This window comes from Rana temporaria, chromosome 1, assembly GCF_905171775.1.
Source record: "Rana temporaria chromosome 1, aRanTem1.1, whole genome shotgun sequence".
Taxonomy (NCBI): Eukaryota; Metazoa; Chordata; class Amphibia; order Anura; family Ranidae; genus Rana; species Rana temporaria.
In genome coordinates this window covers 638,936,501-638,961,056 of record NC_053489.1, presented here as the reverse complement: position 1 = coordinate 638,961,056, position 24,556 = coordinate 638,936,501, and the positions used below count along the sequence as shown (strand labels likewise).

Sequence of the window (24,556 nt, the reverse complement as noted above, 5' to 3'; positions counted from 1 at the left end):
TTTTTTTTTATCACTTTTAATGCTGTCACAAGGAATGTAAACATCCCTTGTGACAGTAATAGGTGGTGACAGGTACTCTTTATGGAGTGATCGGAGGCAGGGCCGGCCTTAGCGTTGTGCGAGTCGTGCGCCCGCACAAGGCGCCATGAGCAACAGGGCGCCGTGCCTGTTGAGTCCTGTGGCCAGTAGCAGCCGGATTTCTCCACTCGCTATCGCTGTCACGATATGCGATGTGCTTTGAGCCAGTGGGTGCTCTGTGATTGGCAGAACAGGCCATGTGCGATGGGCGGGGCATGCCTGGAAGCAGACATGGGGGTCTGTGAATGGCCATGCTGAGCTGGTGCTGGTCATGTGTGTAGGCGGGGGTGGAGCTGCACTGTGGATTCGATGATCGTGCCTGCTTGCTTGCTCCCAGAGTCCTGCCTCCCGATGTGTGTCTCCTGAGGACTCATCTGCCAGGTCAGTTTACCCCCCCTCCTCTGTGTCACCCCCCGAGGGAGTAGGTATTGGTCTGGGGAGAGGGAGGGAGCAGCCAGAAAGTCAGTGTGTAACGTGTGATGCCTCCATAGTAAAATGCTGGGCCTTTTACTATAGGGAATCTGGTGGACTACAAGGCCCAGCATTTTACTATAGGAGGCATTGGTGGGACTAAAATGCTGGTCATTGTAGTCCACCAGAGCCCCTTATAGTAAAATGCTGGGCCTTGTAGTCCACCAGAGCCCCCTATAGTAAAATGCTGGTCATTGTAGTCCACCAATGCCTCCTATAGTAAAATACTGGGCCTTGTAGTCCACCAGAGCCCCCTATAGTAAAATGCTGGTCATTGTAGTCCACCAATGCCTCCTATAGTAAAATGCTGGGCCTTGTAGTCCACCAGAGCCCCCTATAGTAAAATGCTGGGCCTTGTAGTCCACCAGTGCCTCTATAGTAAAATGCACCAATTACTATAGGGGGCATTGGTGGACTACAAGGCCCAGCATTTTACTATAGGGGGCTCTGGTGGACTACAAGGCCCAGCATTTTACTATAGGGGGCTCTGGTGGACTACAAGGCCCAGCATTTTACTATAGGAGGCATTGGTGGGACTAAAATGATGGTCATTGTAGTCCACCAGAGCCCCCTATAGTAAAATGCTGGGCCTTGTAGTCCACCAGAGCCCCCTATAGTAAAATGCTGGGCCTTGTAGTCCACCAATGCCTCTATAGTAAAATGCACCAATGCTGTAGTGTCTGTGTGTATTGTGTAGTGGTCTGTGGGTAGTTTATTGTGTAGCGGTCAGTGTGTATTGTGTAGCGGTGTGTGGGTAGTTTATTGTGTAATGGTCTGTGGGTAGTTTATTGTGTAGCGGTCAGTGTGTATTGTGTAGCGGTCAGTGTGTATTGTATAGCGGTGTGTGGGTAGTTTATTGTGTAATGGTCTGTGGGTAGTTTATTGTGTAGTGGTCTGTGTGTATTGTGTAATGGTCTGTGGGTAGTTTATTGTGTAGTGGTCTGTGTATTGTATAGCGGTCTGTGGGTTGTTTATTGTGTAATGGTCTGTGGGTAGTTTGTGTAGCGGTCAGTGTGTGTGTATTGTGTAGCGGTCAGTGTGTGTGTATTGTGTAGCAGTCAGTGTGTGTATTGTGCAGCGGTCTGTGGGTAGTTTATTGTGTAGCGGTCAGTGTGTGTGTATTGTGTAGCGGTCAGTGTGTGTGTATTGTGTAGCGGTCAGTGTGTGTATTGTGTAGCGGTCAGTGTGTGTATTGTGTAGCGGTCAGTGTGTGTATTGTGTAGCGGTCAGTGTGTGTATTGTGCAGCGGTCTGTGGGTAGTTTATTGTGTAGCGGTCAGTGTGTGTATTGTGTAGCGGTCAGTGTGTGTATTGTGTAGCGGTCAGTGTGTGTATTGTGTAGCGGTCAGTGTGTGTATTGTGTAGCGGTCAGTGTGTGTATTGTGTAGCGGTCTGTGGGTAGTTTATTGTGTAGCGGTCTGTGGGTAGTTTATTGTGTAGCGGTCAGTGTGTGTATTGTGTAGCGGTCAGTGTGTGTATTGTGTAGCGGTCTGTGGGTAGTTTATTGTGTAGCGGTCAGTGTGTGTATTGTGTAGCGGTCAGTGTGTGTATTGTGTAGCGGTCAGTGTGTGTATTGTGTAGCGGTCTGTGGGTAGTTTATTGTGTAGCGGTCAGTGTGTGTATTGTGTAGCGGTCAGTGTGTGTATTGTGTAGCGGTCAGTGTGTGTATTGTGTAGCGGTCAGTGTGTGTATTGTGTAGCGGTCAGTGTGTGTATTGTGTAGCGGTCAGTGTGTGTATTGTGTAGCGGTCAGTGTGTGTATTGTGTAGCGGTCTGTGGGTAGTTTATTGTGTAGCGGTCAGTGTGTGTATTGTGTAGCGGTCAGTGTGTGCATTGTGCAGCGGTCAGTGTGTGTATTGTGCAGCGGTCTGTGGGTAGTTTATTGTGTAGCGGTCAGTGTGTGTATTGTGTAGCGGTCAGTGTGTGTATTGTGTAGCGGTCAGTGTGTGTATTGTGCAGCGGTCTGTGGGTAGTTTATTGTGTAGCGGTCTGGGGGGGGGGGGGGCGCCACAGGATTAGCTCGCACAGGGCGCCTGAACACCTAAGGCCGGCCCTGATCGGAGGTCTAAAAGACCCCCCAGTCTCTCCTTTGCACGTTAAAGTATTCAGATCGATGAAAACGGCGATTCTGAACACTGTGTATTTTTTTAAACCACCGCCATTGGCAGCCGAGTAAACAGGTAGTTGTGACGTCACTTCCGTGTTTACACTGAAGAGACTGGATCAAAGCTGTTCATGGCTTCGGTCCAGTCTGCGGCTAGCGAATGGAGGCGGCAGATCGGGTCTCCCGGTGGGACAGGAGTCCGGGAAGAGCGGCGGGGTATGTCCCGTCCCGCTCCTCCGGGATAACAACCGAGCGTCTTTTAGCCACATCGGTTGTTATCCCTGGAAAACCAATCGCTGCCTCTACAAAATGATACTAGATGATGCCTGCAGCTGCGGGCATCATCCTGGTATAACCCCGAAACCCGAGGACGCATATGCGCGTTGTCAGGGAAATGGCCGTAGAAGTACTGGCAATCTTGCCAGTAGAAGAAATGGGCGCCATAGGCACATCATGTGACAGGTGGATCCTCCTGCTGGCCTATAAAAGGCTGCTACTGTCTGATCCAAATTGCTGGATTGTCGTCAGCCTTCCCGAGTCTCTGTACTACTGCTGTTTGGATTTCCTGTTGTGACCCGGCTTGTTCCTGACCTGTCTGATCCGCTCTCCTGGTTTGACCCCCTGGCTTGCTTTACTGACTTGTTACCTTCTCCAGCATCTGATCCCGGCTTATTTCACAGACTTTGCTTCAGTTATCTGTTCCTGCCTGTTTTCCAACACCAGACCTTTGGCTTGTCTCCGTTCCTGCAACCTGCATCTCCTGCCTGGATCCACAGTGTTTGATCCCCAGCTGGCTTCCACGGTTGCTCCTTGTGCACACCTTGCCAAGTGTTACCGAGGACTCCTAGAGACTGCAGCCCAGCGGTGTTTCCTGTATTCTCCAGTATTCTTCAGGCACTCACCACCTCTTCTCTTCTGGATCCATCTGGCAACCTGTGCTTCTCTGGGCACTACACCCTCTGTACCCAACCTCAGAGGTGTACTGCACTCAGCCGCAAGGGGAGCCCTCTCGGGGAATTTCGGCCTCCAACCAGGTACGTGACACGCGTACGCTCGGCGGGAAGGGGTTAAGTGGAAGACCCATCTACAGATCCATTACTACAGAACTACAGTATTAACACTATTGTTATGGAGATTTAGGTCTACTCTCCGGATGTAATCCAGGCAGCACAGTGGTGTTGTGGAAATTGTATTATTTGGACTCGTGTGGACATTTTATTCTAGGATGTGTGTTTTATAGATTGTCATCTGTCTCCCTGTCTCTGATTTAATCGAGGAGCGCGCTAGCAGAGCGCACTTGGTTCAAATCGCGACCAGCAGTAAAACCGTCAGTAAGAAAACCTTCTCATGGGCTTGGAGACTTGTTCTCTGTGTGTGTGGGCGTTTGCCGGTTTGTAAGTATCAAGCGCAATGTACTGGGCTTCTTGCCTTCAAATGGCAATGCACATTAGAGAAGCGAAGTCTGCATAACGAGAGAAATATATTAAATCTCTCTTGCGGCTACACTATCCCTTTTGGATACATATCTGCTTTTATAAGAGGACATTGATATCTGCCTTGTCAGTATACTCGTAACGCAGTAGCAATGTCCCCACAGATCTTCTCAAGCCTGTAAGAACAAATAGAATGATCTTATAAGATACTGGTTACTCTGAGTAGTATTGAATGGGCCCCATGCTGACTGTCATATCATGTGTTGTCACATGGAGGACGCGATTGGCTGTTGGGGCCATGACTTCCTGTTTGTCATTGGGCAGCACAGTGGTGCAGTGAGTAGCACTTTCGCCTAGCAGCAAAAGGTTTTGCTGGTTCGAATCCCAACCACGACACCATCTGCCTGGAGTTTGCATGTTCTCCCTGTGCCTGCGTGGGTTTCCTCCGGGTACTCCGGTTTCCTCCCACACTCCAAAGACATGCTGGTAGGTAAATTGGATCTCGTCCAAATTGGCCCAGTATATATGTATATATGTATATATGTGTGTATGACTGTGTGTCCCTAGCGTGTCATGATCCTACGGGGTAAAAATGACCGCACCAGCCAAGTAGATACTGGCTGGAAAAAGCGCCCAGAGGCAATTCAGTTCGCATGCGTTGCGCTATACAAGTCATTCATTCATTCCTTCTGTTGAAGGAAACCTGCCATAGAGGCTGCCATTGCTGACTGCCTTAAATTAACAGTTGCTATGCACTTGCCTCTATACTTTCAATTACCTGAAAAAAAACATGCAACCAATGAAGTCAGAACTCCTAATCTGCATATTTATTCTGGGTCACCGATTCAGAATGTACTAAGACAGAAGACCAGCAAGACAGTCAGGCATCAAGCATTTTGGAAAACAAAGGTTACTGGTTGAAAATGATACATTTCTCTCTATGTGGGTTTCCTTTTTAATATCATGATACATAAATGTAGGCCAAATTTCACATTCATAATAAGCATCTGTCTATAGCTAGAAAAAAAATTGTGGTGTATGTTTACCGTTGAAGAGCATTCTTTTGCTGTGACACAGAAGGAACCAATGGCACTCCATTTTCCCCAACCGCCCAGGACACACAGTAGGACACTTTCCCAGAAGTCATCAGAGCCATCTTATTACTTCCATCAGCTTCAAAAGAAAATGGCACATCTGAAAGTACAGAGAGCACAACCACAGATAAAATGGATAAGTCAGAGTAAAGAATCACATCATGAGATTAAATTACAATTATAGGTTCTTCACTTAAGACTCTCCATAATGATACAACTACTACACATACAGTTGTATTCAAAATTATTCAACCTCCACTGAAATTGATTGTTTTGCCCAGTTTGACACTGATTTTGATCATTCAGTCATCCTGCTTACAATTAAATCAAAGAGGCACGTGTAGGTCAGACAAATGTAACATAACATATATAATGAAATAACCACAAATGTCTTTTCTGTGCTCACATCATTATCAGTTTTATTCAACCCCCAAGTGACATTCAATCTTAGTACTTAGTACAACATCCTTTTACAGTTATAACTGCTTTTAAACGTGAAGCATAGCTTGACACAAGTGTCTTGCAGCGATCTACGGGTATCTTCACCCATTCGTCATGGGCAAAAGCCTCCAGTTCAGTCACATTCTTAGGCTTGCGCACTGCAACTGCTTTCTTTAAGTCCCACGAGAGGTTCTCAATCGGATTTAGGTCTGGTGACTGCGATGGCCACTCCAAAATGTTCCAGCCTTTAATCTGCAACCATGCTCTAGTGGACTTGGAGGTATGCTTGGGATCATTGTCCTGTTGAAAGGTCCAACGTCTCCCAAGCCTCAGGTTTGTGACGGACTGCATCACGTTGTCATCCACTATCTCCTGGTACTGAAGAGAATTCATGGTACCTTGCACACGCTGAAGCTTCCCTGTACCTGCAGAAGCAAAACAGCCCCAAAGCATGATTGACCCCCCGCCATGCTTCACAGTAGGCAAGGTGTTTTTTTCATCATAGGCCTTGTTCTTCCTCCTCCAAACATAGCGTTGATCCATGGGCCCAAACAGTTCTAATTTTGTTTCATCAGTCCACAGAACACAATCCCAAAACTTCTGACTTTTGGCATACTGCAGTCGACTCTTCTTATTCTTTGGAGACAGCAAGGGGGTGCACCTGGGAGTTCTGGCATGGAGGCCTTCATTACGCAGTGTGCGCCGTATTGTCTGAGCAGAAACTTCAGTACCCACATCTGACAAATCTTTTCTCAGTTCCTCAGCAGTCACACGGGGACTTTTCTCCACTCTACGCTTCAGGTAGCGCACAGCAGTCGAAGTCAGCATCTTCTTTCTGCCACGACCAGGTAGCGTTTCAACAGTGCCCTTCGCCTTGAATTTGCGAATGATGCTTCCTATGGTGTCTCTTGGTATGTTTAACATCTTTGCAATCTTCTTATAGCCATTGCCCTTCCTGTGAAGAGTAATCACCTCTTCTCTTGTCTTCCCACACCATTCCCTTGACTTCACCATGTTTGTAACCACACCAGTAAATGTCCAGAAGGAGCCGAGTATCACAGTAATTTTAAAGCTGCCTAATTGGTGCTTATTAGGCTTTATTGCTGCTCCCTGACATCCACAGGTGTTTTCAATACCTGATTGAAAACACTTCAATGAACCTCTGTTCTTCAGAGTGGTAGTCTTTAAGGGGTTGAATAATTGTGTAAATGAAGAATTCACAAAATAAACATTTACTACTGTATTACAAAACCAATTGATGTCATTTTAGTTGCATATGGTTCTTTAAGAAGTCCTTGTAGGATTTCATTCTGAATACAATTACAAATGTACACTAAATTCCTTAAAACCCTTTACAGCATCGGGGGGTTGAATAATTTGGAACAAAACTGTATAATGATCATTCTCATTAAACAATCATACTTACAAATAGGGTGGCTTGAGGAAGAAAATACTATTTTCATGAAAATTGAATAATCAGTTCTAAAGGAAATTCCAACTGAATTCAATCAAAATTACCTATTTTCTTTGTTGGTCTAATAAATGTTCTTAAAGTAGAAGATCAGCCAAAAACAAACTAAACGCTAAATCTGCTCACAGACACATTGTAAAACTATTCCATCTAGCCCTGTAAAGCAAAAGTTGCTATACAGACCAGCGAACCCTACGCTGAGCTGTCAGCAGCGGCTTCTGTGTGTAGGCGTGTGCAGGAGAGGCAGCCGACAATGGAAGCGCCATAGTAAGTCTATGGGTGACGTAACTTGCCAGTCGTTATCGGCCGTCTCCTGCACACAGCATCCGCTGCTGGAGACCAGACCCAATTGGCTTCAGAAAAGGTATGTATAGCGATTTTTGCTTTACAGGGTTAGATAGATTAGTCTTGGAATGTCACTGCCAGTAGATTTAAAGTTACTTCATGCTTCGCTGAACTGCTACTTAAGTGAAAGGCTATTTGAAATGATCGAATCTATGATGAATGCATCATTTCATGTATGACCAGCAAAATGGGAAGACAGATGTGCAAAAGGCATTGGAGTTGATTTACTAAAACTGCGAAATATGGTGCAGCTCTGCATAGAGACCAATCAGCCTCCAGGTTGTTGTTTTTTTTTTTTCAAAGCTTAAAGGGGTTGTAAAGGTTCATTATTTATTTTTTAAATAGGTTCCATAAAGCTAGTGCATTTTTGGTTCACTTACCTTTTCATCCCATTTCCCTTCTAAATGTTTATTTTTCTTTGTCTGAATTTCTCACTTCCTGTTTCTCCTCAGTAAGCTTACCCCCATCATTCGAGCCATTCTGACTGGGGGTTAGTCAGCCAGAACAGCGTACTGAGGAGGAACAGGAAGTGAGAAATTCAGACAAAGAAAACAAAAGAAAACATTTTTTTGAAGGGAAATCAAAGGAAAAGGTAAGTGAACCAACAATGCACTAGCTTAAAGGAACCTATTTAGAAAATAAAAAACTAACCTTTACAACCCCTTTAATTGAACAAGCTGAACGTAGAAGCCGATTGGTTTCTATGCAGAACTGCACCAGATTTTGCACTCTCTAGTTTTAGTAAATCAACCACATTGTTTGTGGGAATTATATGATAATACTTTGATGTAATGGTGACTCTTTGAAGGCTTATTTGTAGGCAGTGGTGGAATGGGGTAGCAGTGCATGATAATGGCAAGACATGTCCGTTGTCTCATCACCACAGGGGCAGATTGGAAATCTCTAAAATTCACCACACATTACAATCTTTGTTTGTCTGTAACTGCTCCCACTTCCTCAATTCTCACCTAGGTGAGGATGACGTCACCTCGCCCGACCTCCCTCCTGGTCCGCAGCTTCCTGTGATGTGTCACATGTCCCAGGAGGCTGCAAGACCAGTCTCCCTGCAGCAGCATCAGGAAGTCACAGCCCGATCCTAAATCCAGGATGGTGGCACTAAGGATCTAGCAAGGGGAGAGAAGAATTGGCTGCGGGAAGAAAGCACTGGACACCGTAGGTTCCCAAGTACCTTTTAAAAAAAGGTACTTGCTTCTATTTTTAAAGATTAATGGGTAAAGTTCCTGTTTAAGTAGGGCCTCATATTACATAAGAAAGAAGAGAGCTCACGTCCGCTCTAGAAAGATAGGGCTAGATTCAGATAGCCCGCCGTAAGTTTGTGCGGGCGTAGCGTATCTCAGATACGCTACGCCGCCGTAACTAAGTGAGGCTGGGGCTGGATTCACAAAGAACCTGCGCCCTAAGTTACGGCGGCGTAGCGTAAATCTGCCGGCGTAAGCGCGCCAAATTCAAATTGAGAAGAGGTGGGCGTGTTTTATGTAAATAAAACATGATGCCATGTAAATGACGTCTCTAACGAACGGTGCATGCGCCGTCCGTGAACATATCCCAGTGCGCATGCTCCTTATCACGTCGCAAATAGTCAATGCTTTTGACGTGAACGTAATTTACGCAAAGCCCTATTCGCGAATGACTTACGCAAACGATGCAAAATTCGACGCTGTACCGACGTCCATACTTAACATTGGTTACTCCTCATATAGCAGGAGTAACCTTACGCTGGAAAAAGCCTTACGTAAACGACGTAAAAAAATCCGCCGGGCGCACATACGTTTTTGAATCGGCGTATCTAGCTCATTTGCATATTCTACGCCGAAATCAATGGAAGCACCACCTAGCGGCCAGCGTAAATATGCACCCTAAGATACGACGGCGTAAGAGACTTACGTCGGTCGTATTTTAGCCTAATTTAAGCGTATCTGGTTTCCAGAATACGCTTAAATTTACGACGGCGTAGATTCAGAGTTACGACGGCGTACCTACTGATACGCCAGTGTAACTCTCTCTGAATCTAGCCCATACTGTTTATTGCACTTCAAGAATAAAAACACTCATATTTAGTAATCTGTATAAAAGCATTGTCTCATCTGCCTTTCCTGAAACGTCCCTGCAAGATGTAACTGGAGACAGATAATCACATCCAGTAAGCTGACCGCCGGGACTTGGCTCTGGCGTGCACGATCTACTGTGCATGCGCCTGGACCAGCCTGCACTGCGCACCGATTTTGGAAACCCACGATACAGAGAAGAGTGGGGGAGACAGACAGTATGTCTACATTGCTATGATGCCCCCCCCCCCCCCTTTATCAAGTGACTTGATATATACTTTGGGTAGATAGGATTTTGAAATAAACAGAATAGTTTTTTGGCAATGTATCAAGATTGGGCAACATGCTAGACCAGCCCGGGAATCCACTATTCAAAGACTGCAGTGTTATAATATGTGGGGTAAAAAGAGTTTCACCTTTTAGTATACTAGGCCATAGGCCTCAAAGCATTGTCTATGTGGCCAGTGGTAGGGAGGCCTCAAAGCCCTGGACCATTGAGAATTCCAAATATTCATGTACATAGGGCTCTATGCTATTCAGTTATTAGACAAATGTAATGAAATAATCAGAATTTTTTCCATCTTTAGTGTAAATCCATCATCAACAACCCTACCCAAGATCTCGATACAATGACAGACGATGTTCCATTTCCTCAGAATGTAAGTATGTTGAAATGACTTGCAGATCTGCAGCTGCCTGTACGGCTCTTATTATTGTAGCTGGGTGTGACAGGACACTCCGATCGCCCTTCATTATAATTTATTCCCATACACCAGATAAGATTACTTCAGCATGGCTCCTAATGTGTATAATTTTGTAGAGCACATTTGAATTGAATTCATACAGCTGATTTATCTTTTCCTGTATATCACCAGTGCAGGACCCAGAATCTCATATTTTTTGGACTAACATGCAGATGTATGGCCTGAATTGCTTTCTGATGCTCAAGCAGTAGCAATATTATGAACCTTGGGCCGGATTCAGGTAGAAGTGCAGCGGCGTAACGTATCGTAGATACGTTACACCGCCGCAAGTTTTCATCGCAAGTGCCTGATTCACAAAGCACTTGCGATGAAAACTACGCCGGCGGCCTCCGGCATAAGCCTGCGTAATTTAAATGGGCATGTGCCATTTAAATTAGGCACGCTCCCGCGCCGGACCTACTGCGCATCCTCCATTTCGGAATTCCTGCCGTGCTTTGCGCGCAGTGACGTCATTTTTCCGAGCGGTGGCGCGCGTAGCGTAATTCCGTATTCCCGGACGGCTTACGCAAAACGACATTAATTTTTAAATTTTGACGCGGGAACGACGGCCATACTTTATACAGCAATACGATTGCTGTGTAATGTTAAGGCACCAAAAACGACGACTAACTTTGCGACGGGAAACTAGACTAGCGGCGTCGTAGCGAACGCGAAAATCCGTCGTGGATCGCCGTAACTCCTAATTTGCATACCCGACGCTGGTTTACGACGCAAACTCCCCCCAGCGGCGGCCGCGGTACTGCATCCTAAGATCCGACAGTGTAAAACAATTACACCTGTCGGATCTTAGGGCTATCTATGCGTAACTGATTCTATGAATCAGTCGCATAGATACTCTGAGAGATACGACGGCGTATCTGAGATACTCCGTCGTATCTCTGCTGTGAATCTGGCCCCTTGTATATAATGAGGAAAAGACTGCTAAAAACTCCTATTTCTTCTTTAATTCATTAAAAGTGGGTTTTTTCTATTGAATAAAGATCTCTGGTCCAATTAAAAGGTACATCTAAAAAAAATTTATGACAGTTATGAAAGTTCATTCACACCAGAAATAAAACCCGAAATGTATGCAGCATTGTGTCCAACCTAATAAGCAGATAACATTTTGAAGGTACCCATTTATGTAACACAGCAGGTCAATGCACATAAAACAGCAGCATGCAAAGTATTTTAAAACACCCTGCAACACAATGAAAAAAACCTGCAAGACAAAGGCATAATGAGCTAGTATGCACAGCATGCTAGCTCATTATGAATTACTTACCTTACCCTCCGGCAGCGACATCTCTCCCGAGGGTTACTTCCGGGTATCACGGCTCCGGCGGGGACAGGCGATATCCCCTAAATCGTGCAGGTTTAGGAAATATCCAGGGTAGCTACAGGTAAGCCTTAAAATAGGCTTACCTGTAGCATAAATTGGTTGTAAAGGGTTTACAACCACTTTAACTTATAAGTTCCTACAACTGCTATACAAGCATATCAGAAGCAAAAAAAAAAAAAACACAACACACGCTATACACAAGCCGTTAAAATAATGCATTCTTAGAATGGTGTTCGTCTGAGCATAAAATAGGAACTAGGACCTGGGGGACGCGGGGGCCTCGCTCTTGGCACAGCATGTGCCCCAGGAGGGGTGCTGGGGGTGGGGTGATCCTGGTTGCCCTTGGGTCCGGGTCTGGTCTACGAGGAAATAATACCTCACATCAGTAGGTGCATCAGTACATTCATTTAGGCCTGTTTGCATGAATGCTATAGTTATTGGAATTCCTCTACCTCTTAAGATCTTGTTAGATGCATTATCTTATATGCTTCGTATGTGGAACTGACGGAATCGCCCCCTGGGGCTGTTGTTTAGCCTGTCGCTTATGTACTGTCTGTATCTTTCCTTTTAACTCAATAAAAACTTATTGACAGAAAAAATAGGAACTAGAAGGAAGAACGTGCATATAGCGAGTGAATCATGGAAGAGTTAGCCATCTCCGTCACATTATACATACCACTGCCAACACCTTCATGGTCATACATGACTCTATGGTTACTGCTGAACTCCACTTCCTCCACAGGAGCGCTCCCAGTCAGCATTGTGGTCTCAGGGATAGGTAGGAAAGCCTCAGCCAGCAGCGTTGTTCCCAAATATCCAGCAGTTTCATGTATCTAAGAGAAAACATTATAATTCCAAATTTATAACGTGCCAACAAGTTATGTAACGCTATACAATAAATAATAAAAAGTAATGACTGCAGACAAAAAACAAACAAACGCAGAGCCATGGTTGACAATCCATGGTTGTCACTGGCAAAATGAACAATGAATCTAAAATAAGGTTCCCCATTGACATCACGTATGACGAAACGCGTCTGTAAGGGTACATACTGACGTCACCACGATGTCTCGTTAGGACGACGGGAGTTTGCTTTGTAGCTGGCCGGCTTTACAATTTATACACGATTTTAACTTCGGAAATGTAGGTGTAACTATCTTTCTTACTAAACAATAAAATTAGGAATAGACAAGATTAGGCTTTGGTCAGATTTTCATTGCAACCATCCATCCAGGAATCCTTTGAGATCTGCTGTGCAAGAAAATGCCTTGGCTGGGCTATAGCCACATGCCTGGTTTGCTTGCTATCTGGTAAGCAAGTTTTCTACAAGGTGGTGGTGCACTTTTGTGAATCAATTACTGTGGTGTCAACTACTGGATGAATTAATTTTGCCTTTGGAATTATTAAAATAAGTTTATGCTCTTCAATCAATTCACTCAAATAATTTTGGACATTGACTAGCGTGGCTTTTTCCTATTCATTTATGTTCTGTGTATATAGCACATTTAGCTGCTGATTTTGGATTGGGCCATCCGTTTTTGTTATTTTTATTTTTCTAATTTTAAAAGTTATTTCTAATAGCACAGTTTTTTCCATTTATATATTAAATATGAAATAAGGGCCAGTAAAACAGTAACACAAGACCAAAAGCCTGCAATTCCACCCATGCATATAAATCCACTGGGTGGGAACAAATAGCTTTCATTTAGACTCATGTATAACAAGTGGTGCAAATGGAACAGCATACATTGCCTCTAGCAACTTAGATTATTCTAGTTATTATATTCTAAAATGCTTAACTCAGGGCTCGACAAATCCCGGGCGCCAGGTCGCCATGGCGACTAGAAATAGGGTCCTGGCGACTTGGCTTGGAAGGGGGGCAATCTGGTGGTGAGCCGTTGGTATTACAAGTTATTACCACCAGATGTGTAAGCTGGCGCCATCTGGTGGTGGCCGTTGGTATTACAAGTTAAACAGGAATTCTAATGTAATTTTTCACTATTTTCACTGCCATCTTCTTCCCTCTAATTAGAACCCCCAAACATTATATATATTTTTTATCCTAACACCCTGGAGAATAAAATGGCGATCATTGCAATACTTTCTGTCATGCCGTATTTGCGCAGCGGTCTTACAAGCGCACTTTTTTGGGGAAAAATTACACTTTTTTAAATAAAAAAATAAGACAACAGTAAAGTTATCCCCATTTTTTTTATATTATGAAAGATAATGTTACGCCGAGTAAATTCATACCCAACATGTCACGCTTCAAAATTGCGTCCGCTCGTGGAATGCCGACAAATCTTCATAGGCGACGTTTAAAAAAATCTACAGGTTGCATGTTTTGAGTTACAGAGGAGGTCTAGGGCTAGAATTATTGCTCTCGCTCTACCAATCGCGGTGATACCTCACATGTGTGGTTTGAACACCGTTTACATATGCGTGCGCTGCTCACGTATGTGTTCGCTTCTGCGCGCAAGCTCGTCGGGACGGGGCGCGTTTTCTGGCTCCTAACTTTTTTAGCTGGCTCCTAGATTCCAAGCAAATTTGTCAACCCCTGGCTTAACTGTTGTAAAAAGAACAGATGTTTTTGTTTTTTGAGCTTTTAAAGTGGAGGCAAGGGCTAGCCCATTTTATGTCCAACATCTCCCCATTTTCCAAAGCCCTCCTGCACATGAGACATCAGTTGGCCATACAGGTGATGATCTCACATCTTTGGTGTCCAACATGGTTAATGAGATAAACAGCCTTTGTGGATGCCTCTCTCCTCCTCCCTCTCGTCTCTGCACTAACATAAACCCATCAGGCTCCCAGAGTCACTACTGTGATTTATAGAGCGCTCCACCATGATCTGAAGATTCACCTCCCTAAAAACAAACCAGACTGCTCCTGTAAGATTGACTAAATTAAACTGCACCTTAAAACATATTCTGCTAAGCTTCCAGAGTATGGCCATACCACATGTGTGAGACTATTTCACAGCTTAGAAGCATGGAGAACGAGACTCTTCCATGCTAACTAGTTACGTGGCCCCCGGCGGTCCGCGTCCAACTTCTTAGAGGGCCACCGTCGGCAGGAGGGGAGATGGAAGCGCTCGGCCACGGGGCTCTCGGTGCTCGGCTCCCCACCCCAGCACCACGGGATCAAGAGGAATGCGTCAGTGGGAGGGGAGTCGCGGGGGCCCTCCCCTCCGGCCCCGAGGGGGAACCCACCAGCCGGCAGGTCGAGCCGGGTACTGCACGAGCCCCGCCGCTCCTTTACCCAGCAGCCCTCCCCTCCGGCCCCGAGTGGGAACCCACCGCCTGCAGGCCGATCCGGGTACCACACGAGCCCCACTGCCCTTTACCTGGGGGGGCGGAGGAGGGCTCGGAAGGTTTGGAAGCCTCAAGACTGGGCGCCCCTCGTGAGGGGGAGTCTGGGTCAAGCGCCCGGATGCCCACGGCTACCACATCCAAAGGAAGGCAGCAGGCGCGCAAATTACCCACTCCTGATTTGGCTTTCAAGGAGCATAAATTACGGATGTAATTTCCTGACTACATATCACATTTTTATAGCCCTGGAGCACCTGGGCTTTGGACCCACAAAATGACCCCATTTTGGAAAGGAAACCCTCCAATGTATTTTCTAAAAGGCAAAGTGGGTCTTTTAAAAATGATATTTTTTGCCACAAGTTTTTGGAAAATGTGGACAGAGAATGAAAAATGTATATATATTTTTTTTACACAGTTGTCAATCAATAAGATAAGATATTTCAACACATAACGACCCATTCAGTTTAAAATAGAAATTAAAAAGGCAAAACATTTATGTATAAACATAAAAAAAACATTATAAATACCCTTTTTTTTTTTTATAAGTGATCACAAACCCTCTGTTCCCAGCTGCATCGGGGGCTCAGGAAGGAGACATAGAAGCACAATGACGGAAAGCCAAGATCGGTTTGCACCCTGGGGCTTAAGGTCTCACAGATTGTTGAACTCAGACATAGATCATAGCTAATATAAAGGCGCAGATATACAAATGTTGAATCCACTCGCCAACCAAACACTTGCTCCATTTGAACCTCATTGGTTACCATGACTAACAGCCCCAGTTTTTTCTCCAATGCTCGCACACCAGCATTCTGTTCCGCCGAGGCATGCATTATTGGCTCTGCTGGGTGTGCTGTGATTTATCTAGACCTGTAGCATGTAATTCTATGAACACACAAATCAGACAAACTGATATATTGCAGGCTGGAGCCTATTAACCATATTAAGGTGTACAACATAAATTATGTCTCTGTGATAGAATGCCCATACCCAGCTGGATCTGTTTTCCTGGACACTGATTTTCTGACAAGTGCGATAATACATTATGGTATTCTGGAGACCAGCTGTACTTTTAAGGTGTAAATGGTACATCTCAGTCAGCGTGAAGAGCGAGTCTGTTTATATACATTGCAACAGACTGAACTAGTCATGCCTGGCCATGCAAGACTTGGAATAATTAGCCTTGATAGTGTTAGTAAAAATTCAGTCTTATAAAATTATATTTAGTGGACTTTTTAAAATATTTATCTTTGCCCCCATTTAGCTTTATTTGCCGAATCTGCGACTCGTTTTTCGGCTTCTGAAAATTTTGTTTTTCGGGTTGTAAAAAAATGATCGTGTGTGGGCCAAAACAATGTTTTAAACCCGCGCATGCCCAGAAGCGAGTTATGAGACGGGAGCGCTCGTTCTGGTAAAACTAGCATTCATAATGGAGTAAGCACATTCATCAGACAAAAAAGCGCAAATCGTCTTTTACTAACACGGAATCAACTAAAGCAGCCCAAAGGCGAATAGAACTTCCCCTTTAGAGTGCCGTCGTACGTGTTGTACGTCACCGCGCTTTGTTCATCATTTTTCAAAAACGATGGTGTGTGGGCAATGTCGTTTTTAATGATGAAGTTGGAAAAATGTTGTTTTTTGGACATGCTGAAAAACAAAGTTTTTTTCCCCATGCCGAAAAACGACGTGTACGTGGCATAACGCTTCTGCTTGAGAATAAACCTACATCAGCAAATATGAACTACAAGCTTCAAGTATAACTAAAGGCAAACCTTTTTTTTTTTTAGATACAGAGGAAAGGTTTTAGAACACCCATCGTGTTTTTGTCGTTTGTCTGTGCCCCCTTTAGGGAAATTCTCCCTTTCTATTTTTCCTGTTAAATGTTATCACTGAGCATTAAGGTGAAAGAAAATCCCAAATTTTGGGTTGTCACAGAACAGGAATAAAAGGAGAAAACTTCCAATGAGGTCACTAGGTCTGGTGACCACCAGGAGTTTCCTTGCTTTGGAGGGATTGCCTCATAATTCCTGTTTTAGCTATATGACAGGAATTGAAGGGAAATTTCCCCAATAGGACACCGATGGCGAAAACCCCCCCCAAAAAAAGGGTCTCTTTAGGGCAGGCATGTCCAAAGTCAGGCCCGGGGGCCAAATGCGGCCCCCCTGTTGATTTAATATGGCCCCCCTGGGGATTCGGATATATGTATTGTTTGTGGCCCCCAGGGCCACAAAATATATTTACTGTATTTATTGGTGCTTCCTTGGAGGGGACAGGGAGGGGGCAGGACGAGCGCCGTCAGATTACATGAAGAGAATCTCCTGTTTACTCAGCAGCGTCTCTATTGGAAGTCCCATCTCCTGGAATGCCATTGGACGACTGTTCTGTCTATCATAGGAGGCAGGACTTTGTATTAAAGAGGCCACAGGGTAAACAAGACATTCTCCTGTTTGTAATCTGTCAGCACTCATCCCACCCCCTCCCTCTGCCCTCCGAGGCTGCAGATGGGCATCGTTCAGGCTGCACTGATGGCAATGGTAAGGCTGCATTTATGGCACATGTGAGGCTGCATTTATGGCACATGTGAGGCTGCATTTATGGCACATGTGAGGCTGCATTTATGGCACATGTGAGGCTGCAATGGTAAGGCTGCATTCATGGCAATGGTAAGGCTACATTCATGGCAATGGTAAGCCTGTGTGTGTTATACGCCAATAAATACGGTATATCCAAATAACACGCCCAAGCTCATCCTTAGTCCTAAGCAGCGCTCTGGGATTCGTTAGGGCCACAAATAAAATATATACAATATATCCAAATAACACGCCCAAGCTCATCTCTTTACCACACACAGCCACAAAGGCAAGAGAATTCATGTTGGGCCGTGTATTAGTGCTCAGACGAACACAGTTGGACAGAATTTTAATAGTTCAAAGAATGTCAGGCAAAAAAGTCGGCCCTCACGCATGTTCACTTAATCAAATCTGGCCCTCTTTGAAAAAAGTTTGGACACCCCTGCTTTAGGGCCCTCATATCTCTCTTTTACTATATTGTAATTGTACTGTCTTTCTTTACTGTCCTTTTTAATATTATTATTTCTTAGAGGGCTCATTCCATCTGAATAAAATTGACATCATGGTTATATCTCTTTAGAGTAGACCATCTAAACCAGGGCTGGGCAAACTACGGCCCGCGGGCCGTATACGGCCCGGCAGACCTTTTAATCCGGCCCCCGGGCGGATCGCTAGCAGCTGTGGGGCCCGGTGAGCAGGGCAAGGCAATGACCGAGGTTTTTTTTTTTTCTCACCGCCGCCGCCGAGTGTCTGTCAGCTAAATGCCATTCAGACCTGGGAAGTACCATCGGCGCTATAGGGGGGGGGGACACATTAAACCATCCAAGCAAAATCAGCTCATGTCAGCAGTTCCCTGTGTCAGCATGGAGGAGCAAAGTGTGACAGGCGCCCCCCATGCTTGATGAAAAGTGTGACTGGCCACTCGGCCAGAACAGCTTGCTCCGCCTACCCTCCTCTGCGTGCCTTCATCCTTTTCGCCCCCCGTACCTCCCCCCCACCTGACCTCACTCCTTCAGCACGGCCACTGTCCTGCATGAATACAGTGACATCCCTGAGGCGGAGTCTCCTTGCCTCTGCTGTTTGAGTGGGCAGGATGGGGATTCACCTGACCACAAGATCGTGCCCGTCTGGTGTCAGAGGGAGACAAGTCAGTGTGGAGGTAAATCATCTTGCAGTTCCTCGTGTAGCTTGCATGCACCTCTATGCTAAATCTGCTGTATTACTGCAGATTAGCATGGAAGTGCTGCCTACTAGCAGATAATTGGACTTAATGATTTTCACTGTCTCCAGGTTTTCACTCCCCCTGCTATATACCCTCCTGACCTTTCCCTGCTGTATACTCTCCCTGATGTATACCCTTCACACCCTCCCTGCTGTATACCCTCCTGACCCCTCCCTGCTGTATACCCTTCTCACCCTCCCTGGTGTATACCCGCCTGACCCTCCCTGGTGTATACCCTCCTAAACGTCCCTGGTGTATTCCCTTCTGATCCTCCCTGCCTCTGTCTGAACCCCCCCCCCACCACCACCATCACCACTGCCTCTGACTGAACCCCCACCGCTGCCTCTCACTGAGACCCCGCACCACCACCACTGCCTCTGACTGAACCCCCGCTGCCTCTGACTGAACCTGCACCGCTGCCTCTGACTGAACCCCCGCACCACCAACACTGCCTCTGACTGAACCCCCACCGCTGCCTCTGACTGAACCCCCGCACCACCACCGCTGCCTCTGACTGAACCTGCACCGCTGCCTCTGACTGAACCCCCGCACCACCACCGCTGCCTCTGACTGAACCCGCGCCGCTGCCTCTGACTGAACCCCCGCACCACCACCACTGCCTCTGACTGAACCCGCACCGCTGCCTCTGACTGAACCCACGCACCACCACCACTGCCTCTGACTGAACCCACACCGCTGCCTCTGACTGAACCCCCGCACCACCACCACTGCCTCTGACTGAACCCCCGCTGCCTCTGACTGAACCTGCACCGCTGCCTCTGACTGAACCCCCGCACCACCAACACTGCCTCTGACTGAACCCCCACCGCTGCCTCTGACTGAACCCCCGCACCACCACCGCTGCCTCTGACTGAACCCCCGCACCACCAACACTGCCTCTGACTGAACCCCCACCGCTGCCTCTGACTGAACCCCCGCACCACCACCGCTGCCTCTAACTGAACCCCCGCACCACCACCGCTGCCTCTGACTGAACCCGCACCGCTGCCTCTGATTGAACCCCCGCACCACCAACACTGCCTCTGACTGAACCCGCACCGCTGCCTCTGACTGAACCCCCGCACCACCAACACTGCCTCTGACTGAACCCCCACCGCTGCCTCTGACTGAACCCCCGCACCACCACCGCTGCCTCTGACTGAACCTGCACCGCTGCCTCTGACTGAACCCCCGCACCACCAACACTGCCTCTGACTGAACCCGCACCGCTGCCTCTGACTGAACCCCCGCACCACCACCACTGCCTCTGACTGAACCCGCACCGCTGCCTCTGACTGAACCCACGCACCACCACCACTGCCTCTGACTGAACCCACACCGCTGCCTCTGACTGAACCCCCGCACCACCACCACTGCCTCTGACTGAACCCCCGCTGCCTCTGACTGAACCTGCACCGCTGCCTCTGACTGAACCCCCGCACCACCAACACTGCCTCTGACTGAACCCCCACCGCTGCCTCTGACTGAACCCCCGCACCACCACCGCTGCCTCTGACTGAACCCCCGCACCACCACCGCTGCCTCTGACTGAACCCGCACCGCTGCCTCTGACTGAACCCCCGCACCACCACCGCTGCCTCTAACTGAACCCCCGCACCACCACCGCTGCCTCTGACTGAACCCGCACCGCTGCCTCTGATTGAACCCCCGCACCACCAACACTGCCTCTGACTGAACCCGCACCGCTGCCTCTGACTGAACCCCCGCACCACCAACACTGCCTCTGACTGAACCCCCACCGCTGCCTCTGACTGAACCCGCCTACCACCACCGCTGCCTCTGACTGAACCCGCCTACCACCACCGCTGCCTCTGACTGAACCTGCACCGCTGCCTCTGACTGAACCCCCGCACCACCAACACTGCCTCTGACTGAACCCGCAGCGCTGCCTCTGACTGAACCCCCGCACCACCACCACTGCCTCTGACTGAACCCGCACCGCTGCCTCTGACTGAACCCACGCACCACCACCACTGCCTCTGACTGAACCCACACCGCTGCCTCTGACTGAACCCCCGCACCACCACCACTGCCTCTGACTGAACCCCCGCTGCCTCTGACTGAACCTGCACCGCTGCCTCTGACTGAACCCCCGCACCACCAACACTGCCTCTGACTGAACCCCCACCGCTGCCTCTGACTGAACCCCCGCACCACCACCGCTGCCTCTGACTGAACCCCCGCACCACCACCGCTGCCTCTGACTGAACCCGCACCGCTGCCTCTGACTGAACCCCCGCACCACCAACACTGCCTCTGACTGAACCCGCACCGCTGCCTCTGACTGAACCCCCGCACCACCACCACTGCCTCTGACTGAACCCGCACCGCTGCCTCTGACTGAACCCACGCACCACCACCACTGCCTCTGACTGAACCCGCACCGCTGCCTCTGACTGAACCCCCGCACCACCACCGCTGCCTCTGACTGAACCCCCGCACCACCACCGCTGCCTCTGACTGAACCCCCCTACCACCACCGCTGCCTCTGACTGAACCCCTGCACCGCTGCCTCTGACTGAAGGTTCATTGTTTTGGGAAATTTTGTTTAATAAATTAAAAAAAAATTCTTGTAAGGCAACCTAACTTTTTCATTGTTTAACTATAACCAGTACTCGTACCAGTTGTCCAACAATGATATTTACTGCTTTTTATAAAGAAATACAATTGATTTTATGCAGTATTGAGTTTAGCCTTTTGGCCCGGCCCTCCAAAATATTTTTAGTTTCTCATGTGGCCCCATCGAAAAAATAATTGCCCACCCCTGATCTAAACCATTTAACAGTGTTATTGTGTATCTATTATGGGTCACCTTTTCTTCTCCTCGTTTCCTCATATGCGATTTTCTGCTACAAATCTACATCTGCTAAGCAGATCTTTTGCGCAACTATACATACTTATCATAATAATGTCATGTCAGCTGTAATCTTTTTTTCTAATGCTATTATACAATTCATTCACGCAAGATTCCTATATAAATCGGTTTCACTATTCACTTTTTCTTCAAAGTATACATCAAGCACTTTCCCATCAAACGTTGCATGACCCACTATTTTTTTTTTGGGGGGGGGGGGTTAAGGGTCAAAATGGCGAGAGTTTCATAAAGCTCTGAATTACTTATAGATTCATGGTATCTGTACAGGGGAACAAGAATTACCAGCAGCTGGGGGATAGGGAATAAAGTGAGTGTCTCTACTTGAGTGCTAGGGAATCTATACTAGCTTTGCCTTGCTGAGATTCTAGATTCAACTCCCACAAGGAATCCAATTTCCTCCAAAAATCATACTTGTTAGCCTAAACGTCTTCCTACCACATTAGGTAGGTGCGTTTTTTTGCTATAGGATGTTGAATTGTAAGCTCCTTTGGCAAGGAAAAATGTAAATGGTTCTCGGTTTGTTTGAAGCACCAACAAAAAAAAAAGTTGAAAAATATGCCAAATGAACAGCTTGTTCAAAACACATAGCGGCACAACAAAGCCTTGTCCACAACAGCATGCAATTTCCCTCTATTGATGTAAATCATATATTCATTTACACCAGTGTTTTTCAAACTTTTTTGTCTTGCGGTGCACCAAAAAGGATCTAAAAATGTTCACGGCACACCTGAAAAGATTTAACAATTTTGGGGTGAAGAACTTATTTACTTTTACATATATATCGGCGTATAACACGCACTTTTCCCCCCTGAAAATAGGGGTCAAATCACAGGTACATGTTATACACTGTGCATCTCAGAGGGGAAGGAGTGCCACTGTAATTCACTGAGCCATCATCTCCTGTTTAGTCGGCTTTCACGTCACAGACAGTCCCACCTCCGACACCGGCATTGGACCAGTTTTCTATCTATGACAGGAGCTGGTCCAATGCCGATGTCAGAGGCGGCACTGCGTATGTGACTGCCGACTGAGAGCCGAGTAAACAGGAGATGATGGCTCAGTGATTTCCTGCACTGCATTAACGAGAGACGGTGAGGCTGCAAATGGGCACTAATCAGCCTGCATTGAGGCTGCAGATGGGCACTAATCAGGCTGCATTGAGGCTGCAGATGGGCACTAATCAGGCTGCATTGAGGCTGCAGATGGACACTAATCAGGCTGCATTGAGGCTGCAGATGGGCACTAATCAGGCTGCATTGAGGCTGCAGATGGGCACTAATCAGGCTGCATTGAGGCTGCAGATGGGCACTAATCAGGCTGCATTGAGGCTGCAGATGGGGACTAATCAGACTGCACTGATGGCCACTGACCATTATATTGCTTCAAAGTGGTTTATTTAAAAAAATGCCTTTTCTTCCTGAAACTTCCCTCTTAAAATGAAGGTGCGTGTTATAAGCCGATAAATTTAGTATTTAATTTTAAATTGAATGTGAAGGATATGCCTGCTTTCGAGAGCAAATCAGATTGAAGCGATTGTAAATCTTCTTTGTACTTTCGCTTGCTTCCTTTTTTATTTAACAGTATCTCTTTCAGAGTTCCAGACTTGATTAAGTATTTCTCCATCGCTAAACAATTAACAAACTTTATTTATAAGCATCAAATTTGGAATGGAATGGAATTTAGAATATTTGGAATATTATATAATAATTAGAGCGATCGAGATCTCACACAAGTCTTGCGTTACGAAAGGAACCAATGAATAACAGACTGACAGAGATTGCGTTTTTATAGATGTTATTTTTTTTAACTTTTGCAGTGATTTACCATTTAATTTTTCAATATGTTCAAGGTTTCAAAACACTAGCAATTTTAAAGTTTTTCAGTTTTGTGCAAACTACAACTGGAGCAACTTAGTTTTCACAAGGATGTCCTTCTTCACATCTGGTTGTTGGAGTACAAGGGAGCGTAGGAAAGGTATGTACAGCTGGGGAGGTGCCATGACATAATGACGCAAGATGTAAAAACCGTCGGAACGTGCACGCGTGATGATGTAAATGAGTAGTGGAACCAATTGGGGTCAAAGGGAACCTACATAGGTGTGTTTTGCAAAATGGTGGAGGTGCCAATTTGATTTTTTGAGTACTCATGCACTGAGCAAACTATTTATGTATTTATATGTTATCCCTGATGATGCAACCAGTCAGGCAGTGAACCATGTTGGGTTTTGGGAATATTTAGAATTTTGATGACGTTTTAGTTTGGAAGTTCTTGTGGATCTGAATTCGTCATCCGATGCCTTTAGAAAGCATTTAGTACAGGGGTGTCCAAACTTTTTTCAGAGAGGGCCAAATTTGATGAAGTGAACATGCGTGAGGGCCGACTATTTTGCCTGACATTCTGTGAACCATTAAAATGCGGTCTACGTGTGTTTGTCCGAGCACTAATACATCGCCCAACAAGAATTATCTTGCCTTTGTGGCTGTGTGTGTGTTGAAGAGAACACACCGGCTTACCATTGCTTTGAATGCAGCCTCACCATTGCCCTGAATGCAGCCTCACCATTACCCTGAATGTCGCCTCACCATTGCAACGAATGCAGCCTCACCATTGCAACCAATGCAACCTCACCATTGCAACCAATGCAGCCTCACCATTGCAACCAATGCAGCCTCACCATTGCAAAAAATGCAGCCTCACCATTGCAAAAAATGCAGCCTCACCTTACAAACAGGAGAATCTCTTGTTTACTCTGTGGCCTCTTTAATATAAAGTCCAGCCTCCTATAATAGACAGAACAGTCGTCCAATGGCATCCCAGGAGACGGGACTTTCAATACAGACGCTGCTGAGTAAACAGGAGATTCTCTTCATGTAATCTGACGGCGCTCGTCCTGCCCCCTTCCTGTCCCCTCCAAGGCAGCGCCGATAAATACGGTATATATCTTTTGTGGCCCTGGGGGCCACAAACATAT

The 24,556-nt window shown here is 46.5% G+C and overlaps 1 protein-coding gene across 1 annotated transcript in view; it reads right to left on the bottom strand.

Moving 5' to 3' along the window:
* Positions 1-24,556, bottom strand: part of CC2D2A (coiled-coil and C2 domain containing 2A) — a 196,974-nt gene that overhangs the window by 87,714 nt on the left and 84,704 nt on the right. Inside the window, exons 17-18 of the mRNA XM_040335450.1 lie at positions 12,263-12,419; positions 5,131-5,278 (exon numbers count right to left, since the gene is read on the bottom strand). Of these exons, the coding sequence (XP_040191384.1) occupies positions 5,131-5,278; positions 12,263-12,419 (305 nt within the window). The remainder of the gene's footprint in view (positions 1-5,130; positions 5,279-12,262; positions 12,420-24,556) is intronic.